This window comes from Pelobates fuscus, chromosome 1 (assembly GCF_036172605.1).
Source record: "Pelobates fuscus isolate aPelFus1 chromosome 1, aPelFus1.pri, whole genome shotgun sequence".
Classification (NCBI taxonomy): Eukaryota; Metazoa; Chordata; class Amphibia; order Anura; family Pelobatidae; genus Pelobates; species Pelobates fuscus.
The window spans coordinates 298,923,915-298,946,826 of NC_086317.1; the positions used below are offsets into that span (position 1 = coordinate 298,923,915).

Sequence of the window (22,912 nt, forward strand, 5' to 3'; positions counted from 1 at the left end):
AGGAGTATTTTACCTAAACAGAGAGATAACCATTATAATTGGATAATACACTAGAAAAATCTATAAATCAGATTCATTTTTCAACTATGTTGGTCTTTATTTTGTAAATTGTTTGTCAACTCATCAAAACCTACCAGTAAATAGAATCTATGTAAATTTGTACACTAATTTACCAGTAAAATATGTGGTAATTTCAAGCACACCATGGAGAGCAAGAAAAAAATCAGTGTTGTTTAAGCATAGAATTTATGCAATAGAATTACATGTAAACCGCTTAGAAATAGATTACATATCTGAACTGTCTTGATAACTAAATAACTCTAACTAAAAGAACTTTATTTTAATGAAGCAGTTTTGGTGTATAGATCAGGTCCCTGTTCAATTCTCTGCCATTTAGGAACAAAATAATTCTGTTTTTGTTTATGCAGCGCTAGCCACACTTCCCCTGACTGTGACTGACACAGCCTGCATTAAAGCATGGTTTCATTATCAATCAGTCCATAACTAGCTTTAGAAGTTTTGCTCTGTAAATTGAACTTTAATCACACACATAGGAGGCTCCTGGAAGGTCTAGAGGGCTATTGATAAAGCAGGAGATAAGAAATTATAACTAAAACAAACTGTGCAATAAAGGCAGTTTAAACATTAGATCTTTTCAGGAAGTGCTTAACAAGGAGGTGTAAGTCACATGCAGGGAGGTGTGATTAGGGATGCATAAATAATTTGATTATTTGGCAAAAATATGAGCAGTGAGACTGCAGGAGCATGATCAATACACCAACATTAAAGTTGTTTTGGTGCTTATAGTGTCCCTAGAAATATATGTTATAAATTGCAAAACAAAAGGAACTGAGGAATGATTTACTGATATTTCATTGAGCCAACACTTTGGCTCATTACAGAATTACTTGATAATTGTGACTGGAGTGTGTTTTTTTTTTTGTAAATGGACCATGCATTAATTTGGAAAATTTAAGACATAGTTTAAATAAAATGTTAATTTTAAGTAGAAGCTTAAGTAAATCAATTATATAATAAGGTAGCTAAATGTTATATTGTTACGGATGTACTGCATTATTATTGTCATTCTAAATAATAAACTTCTATGCTTTAGGCCATAGAGAAAGAAAAAACAGAAAAGAGCAAAAAACTGCAAGACGCCAATAGAAATGCACAGAACTTGATGGAGCAGTTGGTGAATGGTAATTAAGTCAATCAATTGTTCATATATCATCTGTTTTCTAAACATACTTTACAACTCAAGGAACTGCCTGCCTTGAAAACCAATGAGTAAAGGGAAATACAGTGCAATGCAGGAGAGAAGCTATCAAAGTGCAGTGAAGGAATTTGTACAATACGTGAATACAGTAATGTATTGTAAAAATTAATGGATAGTAATAAGGGATGTAGATAATTATTAGGTGAATGTGTAAATGAAAAAAGCACATGGACCGAAAACCCTGCATGTGAAATGGAAACTTAACAAAATATATAGGATTGGAAAGTATTATAAGGGACAAGATGAACTATTTAATTGCAAAATATAAAAGATGGATTGAAAACAATGAGGAAAGGGATGAAGGACAGAAAACAAAGCTGAAAATACCTACAGTATATGATGGGAAACAAGAAAGATAGGAAGGGGAAATGAGATGAACGAAGTAGTGTGGAAGCTGAAATAGACCATAGAGGGAAACTCAAAAGGGTGACAGAGAGAAGGGGAACAGAAAATAAAAGAAGAGAGAAATGAAGATTAAAGGAACATGCATCATTTGACAATGATTTTTTTTTAAATGAGAAAACAAACACTTTTAAACAAATATACAAATTTAAAAAAATAAATGTTTTGAAGAATATGTTCTACAGCCCCTAACTCCATACTACAGCCTTTAACCCCCTACTACAGTCCCTGACACCCTACTACAGCCCCTAACACTTAACTTCAGCCCTTAACTCCCTACTACAGCCCCTAACCCCCATTACAACTCGTATAATTAAAGCTGCCCCTATCTATACTACAGCCTCCAACACCCCGTATTTCAGTTCCTTAGCCCCACTACACTCCCAACCCCCAAATGTAGCCCCTATCTCACACTAATGTTCCTTTCTCCCAAATGCAGCTCCTATTCCGCAGAATAGCCCCTATTACCCCAATTTCAGCCCATATCCCCAGCTACAGCCCCTTTACCACCACTACAGCCCCTGTCTGGACTAGAGCCTCTGACCCCATACTACAGTCGCTAACTACTCAATTACAGCCCCTATCACCCCACTACAGCCCACTACCAGTGCCCCCCCTGAGATTAGGATCTGGATCTGCCCGTGGCACTGATAAGTTATTTGGGCACAAAGATGGCACTGATTAGCTTTTTTGGCACACAGATGGCACTGGGTAGCTGTATGGGGACAGAGATGGCACTGTAAAGCTGGACACAAAGATGGAACTGAAGCTTTTTGGGGGGTAAAGCTGGCACTGTAGGAAGTAGGTGACATGTTACTTGGTGAAGTTAGAGGTTTTTTTTATAGAAAAAAGGTGTGGTTAGAAATTGTATATTTGTGAAGGGAAGGAGTTAGCAATTTAGCCACACACCTGGGGGCGCCACAAATATTATTTAACCTAGGCATCAGTCACCCTAGGATTGGCCCTGGTGATGCATATCCCTTTAAAATGTCATAAATAAAATCAGGACTTTTTTAAATTGTTGAATAGTATCTCTGCAGCATAGCATGTGCTTACAGAGTGGAATAAAAATTTAACTGGAAATTGCTGTGTGTCCATTGATATGAGACTATCCATTATTACACAGATTCCTGAAAATTACATTTAATTTAAGATTTTTGTCAGTTTTTTTTTAAAAGTATTTTATTTTTAAAGAATATTTTTAGCTTTTAAATGTCATAATCAGTTAAAATGATTAACTGTGTAAAATAAAGCATTAGAGAGGGAGTTTGTCTGTCAAGAACAATGCATTTTATTAATGCAGAAACATAATCTAATATTACATGTTAATTGTTTAAAGGTTAACATAATAAATACCAAATTATCTTTTCAGAATAACTGACATAGACACAGCCTGTTTTATATCACTTTATTAGTTAAATGGTTAAAACTGTTGTTTAATGAACCCAGCATAATCAAATGCCATATTGACTGGGTTTATTCTAATTAGGCTTTTCTTCCAGGTGCCATTAAAAGCATTCCTCAATAACTGCCAGCATACAATGTAGACAATATTGCCCTATTCTTATCCAATTTCTTTACTTAATGATTATCTTGTCTGACAGGTTTGGCTGTTAAAGTGTCAGTTTATGAGTACTTGCATAATAGGTATGATTCAGGAATATTTACACCAATATGTTATTCAATATAATACCTTCTAGTTCAATATTTTAGTAACAGTGCTGAATGCATAATCTTATTTCGATTATAGTTGTTATGTATTCACTTATTGTTATTGTTTAATATTTATCTGTAGACTTCTGGGTTTCACACCTGAATGGCATACCAACTGTTGCCAGATTACAAACTTACAAAACAAATAGTTTACAAAAACAAAACATAAAATCTTCAAATATCAATAACTAAGAACCTTACCCGTGAGATTACAATCTAATCTAGCGTGGCGGTTCTTTTATGCAAAATGGCTAACAAGAACAGAAGGTTTATAGGAGCTCTGTTCATGAGTTCACATACTGAAAAATTAATAGTAATATCTAACGTACAATGTAGGGAAAGAAAGAGGAGTAATCAAAGTGGCTGTAGGGAGGTGTGAATGATGCTTCCAGGACATATACCAGAACCCATAGCCTCCTCTTCATTCTGCAAATGACATTTCTAGCTGCAGATGTATGTTAGTCTGTAACTTGTGTTACTAAAGATGACTGAATCTACATTGAAGGGACACTATAGTCACTAAAACAACTTTAGCTTAATGAAGCAGTTTTGGTGTATAGAAACATCATGTCCCTTCAGTCTCACTGCTCAATTCTCTGCCATTTAGGAGTTACATCACTTTGTTTATGCTGTAAAGAGTCATTTAATGTTTACACTTCCTTTATATCACATTCTGTTTAATTTAGAATTTATTATCTCCTGCTTTGTTAATAGCTTGCTAAACACTGCAGGAGCTCCTTGTATGTGATTAAAGTTTAATTAACAGAGCAGGAGATACAAACTTTTAAAGTAAGTTACATCTGATTGAAAGTGAGACAATATTTTTCATGCAGGCTGTGTCAGTCACAGGCATGGGAGCTGTGGCTAGTGCTGCATAAACTGAAACAAAAGTGACTTAACTTCTAAATGGCAGTAAATTGAGCAGTGAAACTTCAGAGGCATGATCTGTACATCAAAACTGCTTCATCACGCTAACGTTTTCTGGTGACTATAGTGTCGTTTTAAACCCTAGGGTCAGATATATTTACAGCGTTATTCCACTTAGTCTGCAGGTTAGATTCTTAAGAAAAATGTGACCTCCTTCTCATCTAGCCTTAAAAATGTGGGAGATAATACAGAGGTCTGACCCCTGGAAGATGGTGAGGAAGGGGAAGCACATAGAATTCCAGGTGTGAACTATAAAATAATGTGTGAAGGATACAATCAAAGAACAAGGAGATGATGAGACCTATAGGTGTCAGAGCTAAATGAATATGTTAAATGTGCTTGTTGGTTTTATGCTAAATCATTTAACAGGAACAAGGTATTTTTTGGGAGAATTCCCTTAATCAGGTCAAGTTTAAATCTATATGGGCTTTCAAATCTTCACATTCAAAAACCACCAAATTGAGCATATGAAGTCTGAACTGTCAGTATAACTTTTTAAGTAGAGCATGGTGAAATGTTACAGGAAAGCAGACTAGTATTGCATACATAATTAAGACTGAATAACAAAGCTAATATTAGAATGAACATAGCATAACATAATCAAGAGCTCAATACAGTATAGGATTGGAATTGTGGACTAATCTGATTATACACATAGAGGTGATTACTTATTCAAAGGGACAGCTCAGACATTTCAAGAACTTTAGCTTAAAAAAGTTCTTTATATGTGTAGAGTGTGCAATCTTTCTTATTTTACAAAAAATGCAGATTTCAATAGAAATTGACACTTTCAAAAATTATCATTGTTACACCCCCTGTCTGTCATTCAGCATTTCATTGAACTGTTTTGTGATGTCTTTAATTGGATAGCCCCATAAAGTCTGGGTAGGGTTAGAAGCGGAAGCTTGCAACGATTTCAGATGAGAGACCTGCAGCTTTTGCAAGATGTTCTTACATATATCCCTGATAAAAAAAATGCATAAAATGCATATTTTCATTGGAAGAAGATCTACTAAGCATTGGTTTTTTTTAATTTCTTTGAGTGCTTCTTTAATAATATCATTCAACATAATGTCTAATTAGACAAAGATAGATAGACAGATAGGGATGATTGACAGATTGAAGAAGCAAGGTACAAGAGAAAGACAAGTATTAAGCCCTGGCAAAAATGGCTCATGTACTAGATTAAAGATTGAAATAAACAAACCATGGAAGCGATGCCAGCCATAATACCAGGGTTCAATTACACACTGTGGCGCACACACCAAGTTATGCACCTATACCACATCTTCCAAGGTCCCAGGCTAAAACCTTTTGCAGACATACGAACACAACATGGCTACCCGGGTATGTGGAATTCTCTTACACACAACTCCAGTCGTGGTACAGAAAACAAAAAATTGTCTCCTATTATAATGTACATGGCCTACAGCTGACGGAGGTGGAACAGATATGTCTTAAACTGAAACCAGCCCCAAAAATAATCTCAAAACGATATGCTAATTGTGGTGCAACAACTAAGCATCAACCATGCACTTTCACCGGAGCATGGGAACGCGAGATGGGCATCACCCTTTTGGACAACCAATGGGCCCAAATTTTCAAAGCACATAAGAAATTGTCATTATGCACATCACATATGGAAATATCTAGAAAAATCTTATATAGATGGTGCATGGTGCCAACACGCCTACATCGGAGAAACCCAACCATATCAGACACGTGCTGGCGTTTTCTAAACGACAAGGGGACAATGCTATACATTTGGTGGTCCTGCCTGAAATTGACACCCTACTGATCAAGCATAGGGAAACTTGTGAAAGACTGCACAGGCATTACCCTGCCCAACAGCCCAGAGATTTACCTCCTGCACCTATTCCCAAAGGGTCTCAAGAAGATCCACCAATACTTAATATACCATATCATAGTAGCAGCCCTACAGGTGATAAGTAGACTCTGGCGCAAAACGCAACTACCTAAACTTGCACAATGCATCCAAACGTTAGAAATGACCAAAAGCTACGAAATAATGGCATGCAAAAATGCACCCAGCAAACCATTTATAAACTTAGCATGGACGACATGGGAGGCACACCTATCACAACAATGGCAGGCAACCCCATGAATCAATAAAATACCAGATAACCCATTTAAAACTTAAACCTCTTGGAAAGAGGTCAGTAATAATAATATCTCCAAAATAATAAACAGGGTACATTTAAACAAGGTAACCTTTCTACCCCGATGAGGGGACTGAACTACTCCGCCAGCTGTGGCCATACTCACAATTATTGGAATGTAAATGCTAAGAAACCATGCACTAAAAAGGGAACCGATACAAATATGCATGTTCTCCAACTCTGTCCCCCTCCCTTCCCATCCACCTCAACACCCACCCCCACTGTTAAATGTTAATGTTAGTGAACAATGTGGAAAAAACGATGTGCAACTATCATACATGAAATATAAAAAGAAATGCTATATGATATTGTTGATAGAAAATGTACACACCTAAATATCTACAAATTGCACTGTTGTACATTGGATATAAAAAATGCTAAAAAAAAAAAAAAAAGAAAGAAAAGAAAGAAACAAACAAACCATAATAATGATCTATTATTTTCTTTGTTAAACAAAATCCATGTCTTTGTAAATGTAAATACATAAAAGAACTATGAACAACTGTTAATTTATAAATATATATTGTGTACTCATTTTCATTTCTAGATGGCCTTAATACTGACAGCATCCAACAAGCCACTCAACATCTGAACAGCCGGTGGACGGATTTTGGTCAGCTGCTGAGTGAAAGACTTGCCTGGCTGGAATATCAAAATAGCATCATTGCCTTCTACTTCCAGTTGCAACAACTGGAACAGAGTGTCTCAGCTGCTGAAAACTGGCTAAAAGCACAAAGTATGCCTGCTGCCGAGGCGGGTACAGTCAAAATACAATTAGAAAAGTGTAAGGTGAGGAAATGTGCTAAACCTGTTATCTCCTTTAGTCATACACATGTTTATAAAACATCATATAATTCTTACACTCACTCCTGGAAAATGGAGGGGATCGTGGCACTCAGCTTTAGTGGGAGGTAAGCGGGCAGGAAGCCTGACACAAAGTAACCAGAAAAGGTCACTCAGCTTTTTTCAGTCATACAGTGTTGATATTATTACCCAATGTGATGAGTTGATCTTTCCTGAACACGAACTTGAGACTCCCAGATATGGTAGCTGGAACCTTATTCACTGTGCTATCTCTCTATTACACATACACTGCACAAAAATATATAATACTGCACAAATATATATACAGGGAGTGCAGAATTATTAGGCAAGTTGTATTTTTGAGGATTAATTTTATTATTGAACAACAACCATGTTCTCAATGAACCCAAAAAACTAATTAATATCAAAGCTGAATATTTTTGGAAGTAGTTTTTAGTTTGTTTTTAGTTTTAGCTATTTTAGGGGGATATCTGTGTGTGCAGGTGACTATTACTGTGCATAATTATTAGGCAACTTAACAAAAAACAAATATATACCCATTTCAATAGTTTCTTTTTACCAGTGAAACCAATATAAAACCAATATAACATCTCAACATTCACAAATATACATTTCTGACATTCAAAAACAAAACAAAAACAAATCAGTGACCAATATAGCCACCTTTCTTTGCAAGGACACTCAAAAGCCTGCCATCCATGGATTCTGTCAGTGTTTTGATCTGTTCACCATCAACATTGCGTGCAGAAGCAACCACAGCCTCCCAGACACTGTTCAGAGAGGTGTACTGTTTTCCCTCCTTGTAAATCTCACATTTGATGATGGACCACAGGTTCTCAATGGGGTTCAGATCAGGTGAACAAGGAGGCCATGTCATTAGATTTTCTTCTTTTATACCCTTTCTTGCCAGCCACGCTGTGGAGTACTTGGACGCGTGTGATGGAGCATTGTCCTGCATGAAAATCATGTTTTTCTTGAAGGATGCAGACTTCTTCCTGTACCACTGCTTGAAGAAGGTGTCTTCCAGAAACTGGCAGTAGGACTGGGAGTTGAGCTTGACTCCATCCTCAACCCGAAAAGGCCCCACAAGCTCATCTTTGATGATACCAGCCCAAACCAGTACTCCACCTCCACCTTGCTGGCGTCTGAGTCGGACTGGAGCTCTCTGCCCTTTACCAATCCAGCCACGGGCCCATCCATCTGGCCCATCAAGACTCACTCTCATTTCATCAGTCCATAAAACCTTAGAAAAATCAGTCTTGAGATATTTCTTGGCCCAGTCTTGACGTTTCAGCTTGTGTGTCTTGTTCAGTGGTGGTCGTCTTTCAGCCTTTCTTACCTTGGCCATGTCTCTGAGTATTGCACACCTTGTGCTTTTGGGCACTCCAGTGATGTTGCAGCTCTGAAATATGGCCAAACTGGTGGCAAGTGGCATCTTGGCAGCTGCACGCTTGACTTTTCTCAGTTCATGGGCAGTTATTTTGCGCCTTGGTTTTTCCACACGCTTCTTGCGACCCTGTTGACTATTTTGAATGAAACGCTTGATTGTTCGATGATCACGCTTCAGAAGCTTTGCAATTTTAAGAGTGCTGCATCCCTCTGCAAGATATCTCACTATTTTTGACTTTTCTGAGCCTGTCAAGTCCTTCTTTTGACCCATTTTGCCAAAGGAAAGGAAGTTGCCTAATAATTATGCACACCTGATATAGGGTGTTGATGTCATTAGACCACACCCCTTCTCATTACAGAGATGCACATCACCTAATATGCTTAATTGGTAGTAGGCTTTCGAGCCTATACAGCTTGGAGTAAGACAACATGCATAAAGAGGATGATGTGGTCAAAATACTAATTTGCCTAATAATTCTGCACTCCCTGTATATATATGATATCTTGAATATATATTGTTTTGCATATACCTCATGTGGATATTGACCACATTTGTTTTTTTTATTATTATGAGTGGTGGTAGAGGAGTAGAGGAAAGGTTTATGATGACATTGGGAGGCTTGAGAATATTGCCAGCGTATATGGCTATATTGTTATTGTTATCATTTATATAGCACCAACATATTCGGCAGCATTTTACAATTATAGAAAGGAGATATTTGAATGCCCTGCTCAAACAAGTTTATGATCTCCAAGGTTATAGCTTTGATTATGGGTAAGGTTAAGAGTGTCACCTCACTAAAAATGTTGAGAATTTCATAAGAATAGACATTTTATGAAATACTTACATTGTCTGTATTGGAATTTTATTCAAATTCTGTGCAGTCAAAACATAAAATATTGAATACTTTGTCTTATTTTAAAACCCAAGATTTACAATATTTGACAAAAATTGGCACATTTTTCAATTTTTAATCAAAATTTTGAAAGCAGATTGTGAGACTTTGTCTGTTGAGGCTGTTGCAGTCTCATCCTGAGATAAAGTGCCAGGAGCTGAAGGCAGAACATAATGGGACTCATGGAAACTGCTTCATGGAGGTACAGCTACCATCTTCCATACCCTCAGGTCTCCACATTGCAAGCATTGATGTCTCCTTAAGGGATCTAAATAATGCAAAGACACTTAAAGGTGACAGCCACTTTATTCCAATCACTATGATCAGTGATCATGGTGGTAGGATTCTATATGTGCAGCATTTACAGAGATATTTGCACTTGTGCAAAACTAAGTCCATTATCAGCATGCACTGCACCAAAAGAGCCTTGAGTTGGAGTGAGCCTTTATATGTCTACCATGGGGGGCGTGGCTGCCAACTGTACTGAACAGACGTCTTTCCTAGGAGCTCCGCAAAGGCCCAGGGAAAACTGAGATTTCAGCCACGAAAATAAATAATTTCCAGACAGAAATAGAGACACCCCTCAAGCAGAGATAATGGGGCACCAGCACGAGAAGCCCTACTGCTTAAAAATGCCTGATATACTGCTTACTTATACTGCCTACTTTTGAGAAACCGGCGCAACACCAGCCATCAAAAATAGCACCTGAGGCCCAGTATGACACGTAGGCGTTAGAGGCCTCCCAGGAGGATGGGGAGGCTTTGCCCTCACCTTGATCCAAAGAAGCTACCCTACTGTTAGGGTCAGAGGAGGACGAGTCACCCACAACAAAAGGAGACATCAAGCGTCTCTTGGTGGACTTCCGGAAGGTATGGAAGGAAGACCTAAGGGTGGTCCAGACTGAAGTAGGTGCTTTCCACCAGAAAGTCCTGGCGCTGGAAGTAAGAGTGACCTCGCAAGCCACCGACAAGAACCTCATGGCACTTACCTCTTAGGTGCAGCAATTGAGTAGAGCGGTGACCATGTTGGAGGTCCACCAAAGACGATGAAACATGCATTTTAGAGGCATCCCCGAGGCGGTCGGGAATACGAGGCTCCACATGTGGGTCCACAACATGGCAACCTCCATGGGCATGAAAAGTAACTCAGACTCTCCAATGGTCACCTCGACATTCAGAGTGTGGAAATTGGCTGCAGCACCCAGGGGGGCACCTAGAGATGTCATAGCAGTGACCAGGGATGTGGCCGCGCGATCAGAGATAATGCAACACTCCAGGGAGCTGGGATCAATACCCTGGGAAGGCAGCAGAGTGGCAGTATATGCAGATCTCTCTTTCTCTGTCCTAGCAGAGAGGAGAAGGTTGGCACTGATAGCCAGGAGGCTGCAGGATGCATCCCTTCTGCTCCCAATAGTGCTCTGCATGTTAAACAGGCTTTCAGACACCCACTACCAAAATGTGAACATGAGTCGCACCTAAATTTCAGACATAACTTTCATGTGCCAGTCATCTTATGCCTTGCCAATAACTAGGTGTGTAGAGAGTTATTGTTTTCAGCATTTCTAATGTGCCTTTTGGATATTAAGTGGTCTTATGAGGAGAGATAAATACCAGGAGTCTTGGCTAGTGTCCTCTGTGTACTCCAGTCAGCCTCATATTCTTGAGAGCAGAGCTGCAGGTATAGTTATTGAGCATGTAAATCTCTGTGCTATCCCATCTCCTCCACTGTCTGTGTGTGCGACTGGACAGGAAGATAATTTCCTATTTGCCACTAATAGCCTCTAACACAGGAAATGTATTGTAGGAGGAGCAGGGACAGAACTGCATGATGCACACTGTGTAACAGCTCCTACATCTTTCTTATCAATCATAGATGGGTTAGTGGACAAAAAACAAATATTAAACATATTTTGTTCTGTTTTTAAGCGCTAACCCTTTCCATTACATTCAAATATTAAACAAACCCTTTATTTTAGCCCCACATTGAACCACTCAAAGTATAGACCTGGAAAAAAAAAATCATTGACTTCAATCCTAGATTTAACTATTCTTAAAATACATCCATTGAAACCCAATGCTAAATTTAAACCAGATCTAATGCTAAACTCCATAATTGTTAATACCCCTCATAACAACTACACTCTCAAGCCTTTAAACATTTTAACACTAAACACCTATGCAATCTAACTCTGACATGAACGGGACCCTATAACGCAATGGTGCACTGGTTATAATTTAAGTGCCTTGTCCCCCGCTTTAAGGTTTAAATAGGTGGTTTTACTTACCCTTTTCTCCCATGCAGTACTGGCCTCATTTTAATCTACACTTACTTTTACAGGGTTATGCAGTAAAGAATAAGAGTAAGAGAATCATTGTCTTGTTTTCTGCAAACATGGTGCATACTCATGTGTTACTATTAAGCTTCAATATGTCCCAGTAGAGCCTGCACTTTTAACACAGAAGCATTATTTATGACCATAAACAACAACCTAGCACTTTATCATACTTCCCTGTGAGTGTGTTGCCAGTTTAACTACACATAACAATATTTAATTATGTGACCTAAGAGGTTAGACAATGAAACATGTCAGCATGACAGTTGTATTTTTCTAGAATTCGACAACATAATGGTTCTAACTATCATTCGTGAGTGTTATCTAGAGAATGTTTTAAAACATAGTATAAACTTTAAAATATAGCACATTTCATGAATTTCATGATTAGTTGCACAGATCCAGTCAAGAAAACTTATTGATGAGATAACTTTGGCAGAAAATCTAGAATTTTATATCCCCGAACACAGTGTGCTAGTTGCGAAAATATTTTATCTACAACTGTATTGCTCAGTGACAGCTTTGAAAATTATATCCATAGATGCTTGTTGAAAACATGGGGACTGAACTAGGCTTGATTGATGACTGCATGGTTTACCTGTGACCTTTATTGCAAAGTCCCTAAAACAACACAAAATTCCAGTTTATGGATTTCTGGACTTGCTGCATCTTAAACACAGAAAAAAAAAACATTACAAATATTACTATTTTAACCTTTAATGATTGGCAGAAGCTCTAGATCTTTAAGAGATTTGGATCAACAGTTCTCAAGAAATTCATGAGGATAATGCTAATTTAACTTTAAACCAGTGTGGTCAAGTGAATACAGCACTTCTTCTTGAAGTTTACTTTAATATTGAAATCTATCATGTTCTTCTGTTTTTTTATTTATTTAAAATTTAAAGTGGTCTTGTTGTTGAACAAAAATATGGACAACAAACACTGCGTGTAACTTCCCGAGAAGGAAACATTTAAAAAAAAAAAAAAGCTAAGTTAAGATTAAATGTGTTGGTCAATATAGTTTAATTAATGCAATTACCAGCAGCCTTTCAAACTCAGTGTATAGAATTGGGTTTTAATATTTATAAAGGACAACCATATCATTTTCATACAACAGGTGCACTTTAAAAAACAAACATTTATGGTACATTTTCTGGTTATGATATAATTGTAAAAAGCTGCCCACGCCTGTCAAACATGGCTTTTTTGTAGCTTGGAAGAGAATCATAGAAGCAATAAGAAAGTACTGAGAGATGATATCATGAAGAAATAAAAAGAGCTATTGCAAGAGAAAGAGATTTAAGAAGGATTGGAACAGAGAAACTGCAAAAGTGAGAAGATTAAATCACAGGAATTACATTCAAAGGATGACTAGTTCAGCTAAAATATGCCAAAAAACTAGGAACGTATCTACCTTTTCGGAATAGGTTATGCATGTAAAAGAAAAAAATATATATTTTGAGCATGTCATACAGTCACCTTCTGCAGCATAACTTTAAATATATGCATGCAATGTTGATTCTATGTTATTTAAAAATTATTCTGTATCATATTGATCCTGAAAGTAAAATTGTGACCAACTCTTCTATATGTAGGCAAACTAAAAAAAAATCTATCAAAGCCACATGTTATTACAGTATGTGTGCATTACACTTGAGTATGCAAAATACAGATTAAACTTGCTGGAAACTTGAGTAGGATTCAAATCATTGCAGGGAATTACATTTACCAGTAACAAGAAACAAGGGATTGGAAACAGAGACCATATTGATATGCAGAAAACTGGGATAAGCTGTGCATACAGTTGTGTGCCTTTTCAGCACACTAATTATATATGGTGACTGATGTTGCTGCCTTAACACCTCTTATTAATAGCATGTCCATCATTACATAATGCACTGCTTCTCCTGTATCTTGCGACCATCATATAAGTTATATTTTATATCAACAAATGTAAAATCTTGCATATTTTCTACCACACATTCATATTTATGTTTGGTAGGGACAATGTTAGGTGGACATCTTAGTGCCCCTGATAGATTCTGATAATAATCTACAACTTGGTACATCTCACTATGAGGAAAATACCACCACTCATATTTACTCTATATAGTTAAATATATATACAGTATATATTCCAGAAAGCTTAGCACTCACCCTCAAAAAAAGCCAGAAATAATATATATTCTCTCTCTCTCTCTCTCTCTCTCTCTCTATATATATATATATATATATATATAGAGAGAGAGAGAGAGACACACACACAGACACACACACACACTCACGCACACACACACACACACACACACTAACACATAGCATGTTGTACATATGCCAATATTGACATGCTATCTCATTTATCTAGAATTGTAATGCATTTCCGAAGATCACATTCATATTAAAAGGAATTAGTGCACATTTTACCAACTAGCTTTAACCCCTACATTCAACAGTCGCCTGATTAATGTGCTGAGCTTTAATTAATTCTGTCTTTTGGAAAACAGGATGAAGCTGCACGTCTGTCAGCTCTTAAACCAGAAATTGGATCCTTGCAAATTCAGGGAGCGCAACTGAAAGAAAAGGAACAGAGGCCAATGTTTTTGGACGCAGATGTAGCAGCTTTTCTTAACCACTATAATCAAGTTCTCTCCAACTTGCAATCTAGAGAAAAACAGCTTCAGAACAGTAAGTGCCATCAGCAAAGCATATGGAGCAATAATTGTGGAATACTGCCGAACTATAAGGAACCTTATGGCATTGTGAAGTGAATATAATACGTGTTTTCCTGTGACTTATCATGAATTGACTTAATATACCATTTCTGTTATTAAAAATTCAGTTTTTAAATAATAAAGAAAGAATAATGTTTTTACCCTATTACAATAAAGATCTTCATTCCTTTGACCTCGCTCCCCATAATTTGTACTCCTGCACTTTACAGCCAGCAGTATGCAATGCTTCATCTTCAGTTTCCCATCTTTCTTTCAATTCCATTTTTTTTAATTAACACCTTCTTCATATTTGTGTTCACCGTAAATAGTTATTTTTAAAATTCCTTATTTTTCCCATTTCACATGAGAGTGAAACGCATAGTCAAGTATACAACATGTCACAGAATAGGCAATCATATCAGCAGTCACTATTAGAAAACACGAGTAGTAAAAAAAAAAAAAGAGCAGACATTGTACCCTGAGTCATAATAGGGCATGTGGAATGAAAGTTTGTGGTGTGTTTAATATGAAATGCAAAATAATGCTTTATAGTGGTACCTGACAGGGTGTTGAGAAAATAATTTTGAGGATAAACAACTTTGTTAATATGCTCTAGCCCACTTCTGTTTATTACATGCTTACGTATAATAATGTTCTAATTGTCATGTTTTAACTTCCTGCATGCTACAGTACGTTTTAACTGTGGCATAAACTTGCCTCACGATACTGAATATTTTAACCTTATGATTTTGTATCATTGATTTGCAAGAAATTAATGTAACTATAAGCAACGTCTGTCATTTTCTAAAGATAGGCACAGATCAGGTAATTATTTAATCAGCAGGATCCACAGAAGAAGACAGCTTGCATAAAAAAAAAACCATACATTCATTTTCACTATAATTTTCCTCATCTCAAATATCTTCCCAGTTTAGATAATAAAGTAGAATTTTATACCAAGACACAAATAATATGCTCCATCATTTTCTGTTAGATCTGGTTTAAATGAAATACTGCTTTTGTTTTTTATTTATTTTCTTTTGATGGAGAATACATTCATTTTCTGTAACCATTGACATGATGAGCCAACTTTGAATCCTAAATCAAATGCTAAGAAACACAAGTATATTTTTTGTGAACTAATGGCAATCTATATGTTTCTGTAGCTATTGTGTCTTATGCAAAACAATATATTTCTATATTTATTGCTTTTTCATCTAGCATCTTGTTATAACTATTTGAACATTTTTAAATCACTTGGATGTCTGGTGGTTTCTTCTATATATAATCAGTTTGGGTTATCAAGATTATAGCTCTGCTTTTTAACACAAAAGTTACAGATAATTATGTATTTATAGACTAGTTTAATGCTCTATGTCTGAGGTATTCAACCTGGTTCCTACCGCCCACTAGTGGGTGGTTTGGGATTTCAGTTGGGCGGTGGTGGGTTTTGCAGAAAACGCCTAATGGGCCTCGATGGCCGTGGACCATTGCCGGCAGGGTAGGAGCATGATTGCCGTGCATTACCATGGCAACACTCTGATACAGTGCTGCGCACTCATGAGGACAGGAGAGTCAGCCTGCAACCGTAGGAGCTGCAGGCTAAAGTGCACCTGGCACCACATGACCACCAGGGCTGGCAGCATTATGTGCCCCCTTCCTGTTGAAAGGTAAGAAGAAGGGAGGGGGAGAGATTAAGATAGATTTTTACATCTCACCCACCTACACACAGTATAGGCCCTATGCTCCCCTTATACACTCTGCACCCCACACACATACACACTGCCCCCTCACACATACACAGACTACCCCCTCACACACACACATACTGCCCCCCCACACATACATAGAATGCCCCCTCACACATGCACTGCACTCCTCACACATGCACTGCACCTCTCACGCACATACTGCACCCTTCACCTACACACTGCCCCCCTAACACACACACACACACACACACTACACCCTTAGATGAGCCTCATACCGCCTTCATTATAGACTGTAACGGGGCAAGTTGGGAGCACATAAGACCAGTGAGAATCAGATTGCAGTAGTCAAGGCTAGAGGGGACAGCAGCATGGACCAGAAAAATAGCTGCATCCAGGCGTTAAGTAGAGGCACTATGTTTTTGAGATGGTAACGGCGGCATTTGTCAATCAACTGGACATGAGTTGTGAGGGAAAGGTTGGAGTTAATGAGAACACCTATGTAGCGAGCCTGCGAGGCGGAGCTGATGGTAGTGCCGTTAATGTGGAGGGAGATAGAAACGTGAGTAGTAACACTTGAGGGAGGAAAGACCAGAAATTCTGTTTTGGACAAGTTGAGTTTAAGGAAGTGAGCAGCCATCCAGTTTGAAATACAGACAGGCAGTCAGAGATACGAGTAAAGAAGAGCGGCGAGAGATCAGTAGAAGACATATAGATTTGCATTTCATCCCCATAGAAAATATATTGGAAGCCAAAGGAGCTAATGAGATTACCAAGGGAGGCAGTTTAAATCGAGAACAGTAGTAGACTAAAGACTGTACCTTGTGGAAAAGTTAGAGGAAAGGTTTAAAAATGTTGCAGTGGTTTTGTTGTCAGAAGTGCCTTCAGGTATAACTTAAATGGATCCCCAAGTGCCTGTGCCAGAAATGGTCTTGTCCTGCAGGAGAAGCCAGATGTTGCTATATAGTAAAACTTGGTCACTGCAGGACCACACTCATTGACTGTGAGCAGTCTGCTAATTGTTTTAAGTCAGTGAGTATGGTCCAGCTCAGCTTTGCATATTCTCATGTAAGTTAACACCAACCTGTGGTTGCAGGTATCCCATGGCACCCAGGCAAGTTGTCAAACCATACTAAAATGGTTTGACCACTTACCATGGAACAGCATGAGGGCAGTTCTTGCACCACAACCACTGCAGTGGGCTATCGTGGCAATGGTGCTTGCAGTGTTACTTTAATACAGTTACACTTTCAGGTATATATGTTGAAATATTTAAAGCTGGTGGAAGTTTTGCAAATTTCCAAATTACTGTTATACCAGTTCTTATACTGTTATACCATACATGAGGAACTCTAAAGTAGAATGCTGCTCTTCATGATTTCTTTTCAGTTTAAGTTTCTCAGTGTAGGCTATGATGTTATATCCGAAAATCACACTAGGGAATAATCCAATTTTTTCTAATGAAAACAAAATATAAATTTTGTTATAAATCAGCCTAAGCTGGCTATGAGATTCTACAAAAATAGGTTCTGACATTTTAACATTTTATGAAATTGTAATAGAAATTATTCAGATTTTGTGCTTTATTATGGAAAATACAGATTTTCTTAAAATAATGTCATAACCATGGCATTTCTGCGTAAGGAAACTAACTCTACCCAGGCTTTGGGTGCAAGGAAAACTCCTTGTTTGTCAAACTTCCCAAAACTGCACTTAGTAAAATGACCACTACAATATTCAGAAGTGCTTATGGTGCTACAATTGTCCATTTAGAATTTCCAGCTGTCTGCTTCAAATTGTAACTTGTTATGTTTTCCTGACTTCCTCTATAAGCTACAGAGAGTAAATACAGGGGCCTCGTTTAATTGTCCATTTATCCAAATATCCTGTTGTAAATGTTGTAATCTAGGCCAAAAGAGCAGGAATTCTTTATTTTTATTTAACATGCAATCAGCATAGAGAGAGAAAGCATTTTCATTATTTGGTCGCCTAATTAAAATGTGACTTGGATGAGCACCTAAAGGTCCAAAGAGTGTCAAGCACATCAAGAGAAGAGAAAAGGATAGTGCTGACCGTGGATAGTGCAACATTGAAGAAAGAAGATATTTTATTAATAATATTAATACATTTCTTGCTAAGTATCCTTTTCTTGTTGAGACATGTGATCAAATCAAATAACTGCTTATGAAGCTAAATTTAAAATACAATAGTTATTTACATATGATAAAAACCAAAGAAAAGAAAATGTTACTTGCGCTTTTTCCTTAATCCCTATGTATATTTAGACAAATGGAGGTCATTTAGTTGCTCCAATGGCCATTGGAGGGATGCCCGCCTGCCAACGTCAAGGCAGACCCCCCCTAAGCGGGTCCTAACACTGACCCTTCAGCCTGCTTCCTTGAGCTTCTGGCAAAGATATCTCTAATGAGACAGAAAGGGGCATTTTTTATATACACCCCTTTACTTATTAACCCTTAATAGGGAACACATGGGATGGGTAGCAGCATTGTAACCAGGCTGTGTGATACAAAGTAAATACAAATACAAAAAGAGAAGTCCTGCGCTTAAGCAGCAAGGACTACAACACACATCAGCCCCAATATATAGTAAAAACCAAAGAAAAGAAAATGTTACTTGCGCTTTTTCCTTAATCCCTATGTATATTTAGACAAATGGAGGTCATTTAGTTGCTCCAATGGCCATTGGAGGGATGCCCGCCTGCCAACGTCAAGGCAGACCCCCCCTAAGCGGGTCCTAACACTGACCCTTCAGCCTGCTTCCTTGAGCTTCTGGCAAAGATATCTCTAATGAGACAGAAAGGGGCATTTTTTATATACACCCCTTTACTTATTAACCCTTAATAGGGAACACATGGGATGGGTAGCAGCATTGTAACCAGGCTGTGTGATACAAAGTAAATACAAATACAAAAAGAGAAGTCCTGCGCTTAAGCAGCAAGGACTACAACACACATCAGCCCCAATATATAGTAAAAACCAAAGAAAAGAAAATGTTACTTGCGCTTTTTCCTTAATCCCTATGTATATTTAGACAAATGGAGGTCATTTAGTTGCTCCAATGGCCATTGGAGGGATGCCCGCCTGCCAACGTCAAGGCAGACCCCCCCTAAGCGGGTCCTAACACTGACCCTTCAGCCTGCTTCCTTGAGCTTCTGGCAAAGATATCTCTAATGAGACAGAAAGGGGCATTTTTTATATACACCCCTTTACTTATTAACCCTTAATAGGGAACACATGGGATGGGTAGCAGCATTGTAACCAGGCTGTGTGATACAAAGTAAATACAAATACAAAAAGAGAAGTCCTGCGCTTAAGCAGCAAGGACTACAACACACATCAGCCCCAATATATAGTAAAAACCAAAGAAAAGAAAATGTTACTTGCGCTTTTTCCTTAATCCCTATGTATATTTAGACAAATGGAGGTCATTTAGTTGCTCCAATGGCCATTGGAGGGATGCCCGCCTGCCAACGTCAAGGCAGACCCCCCCTAAGCGGGTCCTAACACTGACCCTTCAGCCTGCTTCCTTGAGCTTCTGGCAAAGATATCTCTAATGAGACAGAAAGGGGCATTTTTTATATACACCCCTTTACTTATTAACCCTTAATAGGGAACACATGGGATGGGTAGCAGCATTGTAACCAGGCTGTGTGATACAAAGTAAATACAAATACAAAAAGAGAAGTCCTGCGCTTAAGCAGCAAGGACTACAACACACATCAGCCCCAATATATAGTAAAAACCAAAGAAAAGAAAATGTTACTTGCGCTTTTTCCTTAATCCCTATGTATATTTAGACAAATGGAGGTCATTTAGTTGCTCCAATGGCCATTGGAGGGATGCCCGCCTGCCAACGTCAAGGCAGACCCCCCCTAAGCGGGTCCTAACACTGACCCTTCAGCCTGCTTCCTTGAGCTTCTGGCAAAGATATCTCTAATGAGACAGAAAGGGGCATTTTTTATATACACCCCTTTACTTATTAACCCTTAATAGGGAACACATGGGATGGGTAGCAGCATTGTAACCAGGCTGTGTGATACAAAGTAAATACAAATACAAAAAGAGAAGTCCTGCGCTTAAGCAGCAAGGACTACAACACACATCAGCCCCAATATATAGTAAAAACCAAAGAAAAGAAAATGTTACTTGCGCTTTTTCCTTAATCCCTATGTATATTTAGACAAATGGAGGTCATTTAGTTGCTCCAATGGCCATTGGAGGGATGCCCGCCTGCCAACGTCAAGGCAGACCCCCCCTAAGCGGGTCCTAACACTGACCCTTCAGCCTGCTTCCTTGAGCTTCTGGCAAAGATATCTCTAATGAGACAGAAAGGGGCATTTTTTATATACACCCCTTTACTTATTAACCCTTAATAGGGAACACATGGGATGGGTAGCAGCATTGTAACCAGGCTGTGTGATACAAAGTAAATACAAATACAAAAAGAGAAGTCCTGCGCTTAAGCAGCAAGGACTACAACACACATCAGCCCCAATATATAGTAAAAACCAAAGAAAAGAAAATGTTACTTGCGCTTTTTCCTTAATCCCTATGTATATTTAGACAAATGGAGGTCATTTAGTTGCTCCAATGGCCATTGGAGGGATGCCCGCCTGCCAACGTCAAGGCAGACCCCCCCTAAGCGGGTCCTAACACTGACCCTTCAGCCTGCTTCCTTGAGCTTCTGGCAAAGATATCTCTAATGAGACAGAAAGGGGCATTTTTTATATACACCCCTTTACTTATTAACCCTTAATAGGGAACACATGGGATGGGTAGCAGCATTGTAACCAGGCTGTGTGATACAAAGTAAATACAAATACAAAAAGAGAAGTCCTGCGCTTAAGCAGCAAGGACTACAACACACATCAGCCCCAATATATAGTAAAAACCAAAGAAAAGAAAATGTTACTTGCGCTTTTTCCTTAATCCCTATGTATATTTAGACAAATGGAGGTCATTTAGTTGCTCCAATGGCCATTGGAGGGATGCCCGCCTGCCAACGTCAAGGCAGACCCCCCCTAAGCGGGTCCTAACACTGACCCTTCAGCCTGCTTCCTTGAGCTTCTGGCAAAGATATCTCTAATGAGACAGAAAGGGGCATTTTTTATATACACCCCTTTACTTATTAACCCTTAATAGGGAACACATGGGATGGGTAGCAGCATTGTAACCAGGCTGTGTGATACAAAGTAAATACAAATACAAATTTACATATGATAACTATAAATGACTTCTAAGGAGGTGTTCAATAGAGCAGAGAAATGCAAGGTTTGACTCGTGTCAGCATAATACAAAATGGGAAATGTATATGCTGTAGACTTAATATGTCAACATTCAAATTATATTTTGCTTTATGTGCATTGCAATTTTATGATTTAGTTGTTTCTGTAATAATGTATCATTGTAATATCCAAGATATGGTATTTAGCTGTGACCCAAAAGTAATTACACAGCTGGGCAATATAGTAGCATACACATATAGAACATACGGGAACATAATAACAAGTTGGCTTATGTAATCTATTCCATTCAGTAATCTTTTCAATTGATTTTATTAGTTCTCCATGATAACTGCACATACCAAGAATAGTTTAGATTATTTACTTTTACCCCTTAAATGGAAAGTGCAAACTATGTATGTTTTCTCCACAATGCAGAACTATAGTCTAGCACAGGGGTCACTTTGGAAATAAGATGATTTGGACTACATTTACCATAATATGTTTACGCCCATAATGCTGGCAAAACATTTAGGGAGAAGTAGTCCATAACACCTGGAGTGCAGAAGGTTACCTACCCCTTGTTTAGCATCACCACTCACATGTTTATTTATGAGTCTGGGTGTTGTGAAACACTAAACACGAATTAATAAATGTTAGGCTAAATGGTAATCCAGCATCAGGATGGACTCTTCTAAACTGTCACCCCTCCTCTTCTGAAATCAGCATAAGTAATTATCTCAGTAACAGAGAAGAATTAGGAACCTATAATGCATTCACAGAGATAAACCTGTTTAATCAGATGCTTCTCAAAGAATTCAATTTTCCATGAGAAGCATTCAGAACGTTTGGAAGTATGATGGCGAGCATGGGAATGCTGAATTTGAAGAACAAAAATGTAAGATCTGCAAGTAGGAAGTGCTTTTAGTGAATGTTTTTTTATACAGCCACTAAAAGTGTGGTTTTGGTAAAGGTAGAAACAACATTTTATAATGCCAAGCAAAAAGCAAAAAGAACAGGAAATAGCTATAACAATTGCATTTAGAGGTTGTGATTTTGGTGCTTAGAGTGTCACTTGAAGTGAATGTCTCTGAAAGTCTTCTCCTGTACTACTAAGTCCTGCTATTTGGATCTATTATTTCTCTATTTATTTTGAAAATGCTCCAATTAATATAAATTTTTAACAAAGTTTTGAAGGTTTCTCTAATATAACATAGATATGGAGATTTGTTTTGGTCCAAATTCAATTTCCTGAAATTGGTCTGATCTGGTGATGGGTCGAATTCCCCAGCTCCTAGCCAAAATG

General features: G+C 38.0%; 1 protein-coding gene across 1 annotated transcript in view; it reads left to right on the top strand.

Moving 5' to 3' along the window:
* The window catches only part of DMD (dystrophin), a 2,317,639-nt gene that overhangs the window by 919,977 nt on the left and 1,374,750 nt on the right, over positions 1 to 22,912 (top strand). The window contains exons 19-21 of the mRNA XM_063457949.1: positions 1,115 to 1,202; positions 7,049 to 7,290; positions 14,449 to 14,629. Of these exons, the coding sequence (XP_063314019.1) occupies positions 1,115 to 1,202; positions 7,049 to 7,290; positions 14,449 to 14,629 (511 nt within the window). The remainder of the gene's footprint in view (positions 1 to 1,114; positions 1,203 to 7,048; positions 7,291 to 14,448; positions 14,630 to 22,912) is intronic.